This window comes from Phyllostomus hastatus, unplaced genomic scaffold, assembly GCF_019186645.2.
Source record: "Phyllostomus hastatus isolate PE091 unplaced genomic scaffold, TTU_PhHast_1.1 phas_scaffold_46, whole genome shotgun sequence".
Lineage (NCBI taxonomy): Eukaryota > Metazoa > Chordata > Mammalia > Chiroptera > Phyllostomidae > Phyllostomus > Phyllostomus hastatus.
In genome coordinates this window covers 4,352,307-4,359,054 of record NW_025334032.1, presented here as the reverse complement: position 1 = coordinate 4,359,054, position 6,748 = coordinate 4,352,307, and the positions used below count along the sequence as shown (strand labels likewise).

Genomic DNA, 6,748 nt, shown 5'->3' with positions numbered 1-6,748 from the left:
TCCCTTCCCCCTTTCTAAAAGTAAATAAATAATATACTTTTAAAAATAAATTAAATAAATAAATAAATAAATATCGAAAGGACCACTGCATAATTAGGGCTATTATGTGAAGACTTCTTTACTTATCTGTGGTGGTGGATATCACAAAAATTATGTGCAGAACTTTTTTTCCCTCATCAGTTTTCATTAGTGTTTGCGTATTTAATGTGTGGCCCAAGACAACTCTTCTTCTAGTGTGGCTCAGAGATGCCAAAAGGTTGGGCACCCTTGATGTAAATTATTCTTTATTCCAATTAGAGTATTCTTCATTTCTGATTGGGTCTTTTTTATGCTGCTGAGGCCCTCATTAAGCTCCTTGGGCATCCTTATAAGCAGTGTTTTGAATTCTGCATATGCTAGATTGCTTATCTCCATTTAGCCACTGGTTCATTTAGCTCTTTTTCTGGAGTTTTGATTTGTTCTTTCATTTGGGCCATATTTCTTTGTTTTCAGGTTTTGGAAGCCTCCCTGTGTTTGTTTCTATGTGTTAGGTACAGCTGTTTTGAGTCCATGTCTTGGTAGTATGCCCTAATGTAGTAGGTGTCCTGAGGGGTCCAGTGCCACAGCCTCACCTATCACCCAAGCTGGGTACTCGAGGTGTGTTCTTCATGTGGATTGAGTACACTCTTCTCTTATAGTTGAGCCTTGTTGCTACTGGCAGATCAATGGAAGGGATTTACCCAGGCTAGTCAGCTAGCAAGGATTGACTGTGACCACTGACCACCAACCTCTACCCTCTGTGGAGGATCAGCTGTGTAGGGGCAGGGAGGTGGTGCTCCAACATGGCCTGTAGCTGTCCACTGGGTACACTGGCCCTGGGGTTTCTCAGGTGGTGCAGGCCAAGGTTAGCCCCTACCTGTGTTTTGCCCAGGGCACCCTGCCCAAACTGTGAAGCAATGGAGATGGCAGCTGCTTGTGCTTGGCTTGAAGATTCCTGGGGAAAGCCAAGCTATGAATCTAATCTGGCTGACACTAGGGCTCACTGAAGTCAGCTATTGCTTGTTTGATAGGATTTAGGAGCCAATACCCTCCATTCTTATGGAAAAGCAGTTTTGGTGGACCAATAAGTTGGGTGGGGCAGAGCCTCTAGTGATCTCCAAGATGAGTCAAATAGTGTTAGCCAGATTGATAGAGCCTCAAATATGGCACCTGCTTGCCAGCTCTGTCAGGGGAGGGTTTAGCAAAGGGACAATGGTCTCTAGTCACCTTGATATCAGGCACTTCATTTTCTCCCTATGTGCCACTGGTGCCTTTCAGGCTGCTACCACAGTGCTAGAGTTCAGAGGGAGTGAATCTGAGTCTGAGTCTGAATAGATCCTATTAACGAACCTGGGTGTGGATTCCTTAAGAGGAACTGCTGCAACTCCAGCAGTTTCTTCCACTGACTCAATGCCCACTGGTTTTTGCAGTCAAGTGTTGTGGGGACTTATCTTCTGGGCACTGGAGCCGTGGGCTGGGGGACCTGGTATGGGTCTGGGGCTGCTTGCTCCCAGGACATCCCTCCTGAATTTTTATCCATGTGGCTGTGGGACCAGCCCATTCCATGTCTGTGCCTCTCCTGCCAGTCTGGATGGATGTGGCTTCTTTAATTCTATAGTTATCAGACTTCCATTCAACTCCATTTTGTAGTCGTCAGACTGCCATTCAGCCTGATCTCTAACATTCCTGAGTGATGGTTGTTTTATATTTTAGTCATAATTTTGATGTGGTTGTGTGAAGAGGCAAGCCATGTCTCCCTATGCTGCCATCTTGACTGGTAGTCATCTAAAATAATATTTTTAAAGCTGTTAATTATAGTAAAATTTTGTTCTAGACAAAAGTGATACACATTTGTAAATATTGATATATACTATTTACATATATTAAATGTATATATTTATGACATAATAAATATACATTTAGCTTTTCAAGGTCTAGAAACAAATATAAAAGCATAAGGCCAAAACTAGTAGTGATGAGTGACTTAAAGTTCTAGAAATTGTGAAGCCACTTTTCAGTAAAAACAGAGCCTCTTATAAATTCTAAACTTGTCTTGCTGTTAATTTCATCTCCCAAATGCTAACTAATTTGAAATAAATAATCAATCAAAGTGAAAGCTTGGGACATCTGGAGGACAGTGACTGTGCCAGCAGAGAGGGAATGCTGAGTACATGAGGAAGGTATTTAAGGCAACAACAAGTCATAGAAAATGACTGGTTCAAACTTAATCCAGAGGGGAAAGTGAGCCAAAGATTCAGGAGCATTCCCCACAACCAACAGAAGGAAAACTTTTGGGTCTCATAAGGGACTCATACCAGGAACTAGACATCTCTCGGGCCCGAGGACACTATCTGTTCTTCTGGGATGCCCAGTTTCCCATTTGTTCTGCATCAGATTGTTTCAACCACCAAGGGTTTAGGTGTAAGTGAGATGCTCCTGGGGGAACTTAGTTGCTGGGAAATGAGAAGGTCAGGGGTATAAATTAGACCTCAGGGTTTGTTCTACTTTAATCAATGGATGTGGACTTTTGTACTTGGACATTGATCAGTTGATGATTATAACCTGTGGAAAGAGGGGTGAGGGCCATGAAGGGAAACAAAAATCCCAGGGGTTTCTAGCTCTCCAGATGGTTGGGTGTCTTTGGCACCCAAGGTCAATCCTCAGAAAGTCACTGGTGAGGGTGGTGAACAACAAGGCTTGCAGAAGCTGGCAATGGCATGCACAGAGCTGCTGAAAGAGCCCAAAGGGGTTTGGGCAGGGAAACAAGTATGTCTGCCATAGTATATCTGCTTCTTTCCCTGTGCCTGCTCTGTTCTTTCTGAAAACCAGATTTCTCAGCTGTCTGCCTGCAATGGGCCAGATGCGGCTATTGCAGGCTCTGCTTCTTACCATTTCCCATGCAAGTGTCTGGAAGAGACTGAGAGTCTCTGCTTCCCTATTCCATCTTCCCTGGAAAAATAATCTACAAACTTGTTTTGACCAGATATTTCCAACTAAGACCAACTGACTTGTCATAGGGCCAAGGATGGTCCATAGATCAACCACTGAGTCAGGGTCTTAGCTTGTGTGTGTGATGTTGGGGCACAGGGGTAAACACAGCAACAAAATTGTCTGAAAGGGTCAGAGTAAACCTGGCCAACCCTGCACTGGATTCTCTGCTCTGGGCTCAGTCAACTTCATACCCTAGATTTTAGGAAAGAAGATGTAAAAAATGTCCAGATGGAAGAAATAGATCTGATTCCAGACCCAGAGGCTCTAAACACTTAGTTGCTCAAGAGGGATAAAGGCTTACCAAAAGCAAAATTCTGAACAAGCAATTACCAATGATGGGGTTTTTTTCCTGAGAAAAAAAATGGGAAGATATCTTGTTGCGCGTAGGTCACCAACCAGCAGTGACCACGGAACGCTGTGGATGGCTCGACGATAAACACGTGAGAAAAAACATGCACAGAGACAAACTAGTTTCTGTGGAGAAGTAGGGACGAAATGGCCACCCCTTCTAGTGAGGAGCGCGCCGATTTACAGTCCATACCTGCTTTTATTGGGCTCATGCTACATAATAACTCAGGTAAAGTACAATACTCATTAGGGGAAGTAAGGAACCATAGAAAACAAAGAACTCTGCCCGTCTATTGAGTTGGGGGTCAAAGAGCTGTAAGGCTGAGGAACAAACTAGCTTCCTCCTAAGACCCTTCTCATTCAACTGAGAGCACTCTTGAACAAAGAAGGTTTCACAGTAATTTACATGTTCTTTCTTAGGCCTGATCACCCCGGGAAATCCGCACTTCCCAGTACCGAGCTGTACTACCCCGTCATTGTTTCAGGCTTAGGTGGAGCACGGGAACTAAGGCCACCGAGAGATAAGGAGATTTTCTTCCGGACGCTGAGAACTCAGACTTTGTCAAAGCCGAGGAGTGAGGGTCCATCACCCCCTTTTGCTGCAGCCCCCCCCCCAAGTCCTTCTTTTGGGGGGGCCTCCCAAAGTGATCGTGCCTGGCTTGGGTTGTTCCCTCCGTGGGGAATCTTACCCGTCTTTGGCTAACCGACCAAGCTTTTTTGGGGTTCAGCAGCAGAAGCAGCATTCCTGCCAGGGAGATAAGCTTTTGTCTCCTTGCTGGCTCACGGTTCCAAGGGCGTTCCCTTAGCCTTAGCTAGGCGGGGGTTTCAGCTTCTGATACCAGTCAGGGCAGTTCCCAACAATATCTAAAGAAAGTCAGGTTGTAGGAATGAGTGACACCAATATAGACAGATTATAGGTGATTGTGTACACAAGACAGAAGGATGTATACAGAATCAAGTCAGTGAAAGTTATGGAACAAAAAAGTAGTACCAGGACCCAAAGAACAAAATATTCAGGATCTTAAAAAATAGGTGCATTTGAAATTAAAAGAATCACTGAGAAACAACTCACTGCTTCATACTGTGGTATAACAATAAAAGAATAATGTGAGAATGCATGCGTTTTCAAGACATATTTGTTAAGTGGAGAAAGCAAGTTCAAAACAGTACAGACAGTGGGATATTTGGTAAATGTATAATCATGCTTATATTTATTTATTTAAAAAGAGAGAGAGATCTGGGTGTTGAGTTTATGGGTAACTTTTTCTTCTCATGGTCTACCTTTTTTCACGATTTAAAAAAAAAACTATGAACTTTCATTGTTTTTATAATGGCAAATAAAGTTAAACAATGAAAGAGAAAAGGAGAGCTACGTAATTTCAATTTCATTTTTTTAATAAGAAATTTTTCAAATGGAATGTGGAGAACAGACATCCTTAAGAGTATACAAAGTTCTGGACAGAGGAGGAGTAAAGATAAGATCCATTTGTTTTAAATGAGTTTAAGATTCCAGACTCAGGCAGATTATTCCCCAGAGTCCTGCTAAAACTTTAAAATTATGTCCCTGAAACCACTGCTAATAAAGTAGACAAATTCAGGGAAGCAACAAAGATAAAAGATGGATCAGTGAAAAGAAGTTAAAGAGGCAGAATTTGCCTTAAATTAGAGCTGCTCATAAAAGGCATCATTTGTCCCCAGTGAACAGCTGTTTTCTGTGCCTGGACACGATGGAGCAGGAGCTAAGTGAAATGTGTGTTCTACATGATGGGAGTTTGGACCAGATCAGGATGCTTGAAGAAGGTTTGATGGCCCTTACCAGTGTGGCTCAGGTGGTTGCACATTATTCTGCAAAACAAAAGGTTGCCAGTTCTATTCCTGGTCAGGGGTACATGCCTGGGTTTTGGGTTTTGTCCTTGGTCTGGACACAGATGAGAGGAAACCAATTGATGTTTCTATCTCACATTGATATTTCTCTCCATCTCTTTCTCACTCCCTTCCCCTCTCTTTAAAAATAAATAAATAAAATATTTAAAAAATGATTAGTGGACCACAACATTCCCCTGATAAACCTAAAACTAATCTAAAAACACAAGTTCTCTCTTGATTCTTATGAATGATTAATGCACAAATCATTGGTTTTCATTTTACGAACGACACAGGGTCACTTATACATAAGGTATGTGACAAGATGACTTATTGGGGTCTCTTCCAACTTCCCAAACGTCACCCCTCCCATTCCACTAAGATGGGTAGGACCTTTGTGCCCCCTCAGCTCCACAATTAATCCTGTGCCTCAGAGGAAGTTGGGGGCTACTGTACCAAAAATAAAATTACTCGAAAGATGCTTTACCTCTTGATCTTTATTTTTCTAAACACCAGAACTCACCAGATAAATCATGCTCTCATCCTTTGAAGACACCAATGGGAAGAGGAGCATCTTAGAGGCAAAGGCAGGGCAGAAGGAGGGTCCTTCCAGCCTTTTGAAATGTGTGTTCTACATGATGGGAGTTTGGACCAGATCAGGATGCTTGAAGAAGGATTGATGGCCCTTACCAGTGTGGCTCAGGTGGTTGCACATTATTCTGCAAAACAAAAGGTTGCCAGTTCTATTCCTGGTCAGGGGCACATGCCTGGGTGCCTGTGCTCCCTGTGGAGAGTGTTGAGATTTAGGAAGGGTTTGGGAGGTGGACCCTAACTACCAGGCTCCTGGCCCCAAGGAAGCAGAGGCTTAAAGAGACTATGATTGGTTTAGAAAATGGAGATGACAAAGAGGACACAAAACCCAGGAGAGTGGACTTGCAAGTTCTCTGCCCCACATGTATTTTTTCTAACTTCTGTTGAGAGTCTGGGAAGAAAGGAGAGAGGACTTAATAACAATGGAAATTTAATTTCCCTCCAGCCAAGGAGGCTGGAGAGTTGTAAGATTTAGTCTGATATAAAGAACTAAAGAAATTTGTTACCTTCTCAAAGAGGCTGCGGAGTGGGTCAGTGGTGGTGTCCATGTAGCTTCTCCAGCAGATGCAGAGATGCAGTTCTTGGTGAAGACCCTGACTGTCAAGACCATCATCCTCAAGGCTGAGCCCAGTGACACCACTGAGAAGCCCAAAGCTAAACTTCAAGACAAGGAAGGCATCCTGCCTGACCAGTGGTGTTTGATTTTTGCAGGCAAAAAGTTGGAGGATTGCTGTACTCTCTCAGATTACAACATTCAGAAGGAACCCACCCTACACTTGTGTTTCACCGGTGGGGTAGCATCATGGAGCCCTCCCCCCACCAACTCATCCAGAAGTACAACTGTGGAAAGATGATCTGCGACAAGTGCTATGCCTGCTTGCACCTCATCAATGTCAACTGCCACAAGAAAAAGTGTGGCCACACCAACAAATTGTGA

The 6,748-nt window shown here is 43.3% G+C and overlaps 1 protein-coding gene across 1 annotated transcript; it reads left to right on the top strand.

Annotated features, from left to right (window-relative positions):
* Positions 1-6,383: 6,383 nt before the first annotated feature.
* On the top strand, positions 6,384-6,748 carry LOC123807810 (ubiquitin-60S ribosomal protein L40-like). The gene is made up of 2 exons (XM_045821922.1): positions 6,384-6,486; positions 6,570-6,748. The coding sequence occupies exons 1-2, from the start codon at positions 6,384-6,386 to the stop codon at positions 6,746-6,748; spliced, it is 282 nt and encodes a 93-aa protein (XP_045677878.1).

Coding starts and splice junctions, on each gene's coding strand:
- LOC123807810 (XM_045821922.1), top strand. CDS start 6,384: ATGCAGTTCTTGGTGAAGACCCTGACTGTCAAGACCATCATCCTCAAG. Junction 6,487..6,569: donor TAAACTTCAAGACAAGGAAG/GCATCCTGCCTG, acceptor TACAACATTCAG/AAGGAACCCACCCTACACTT.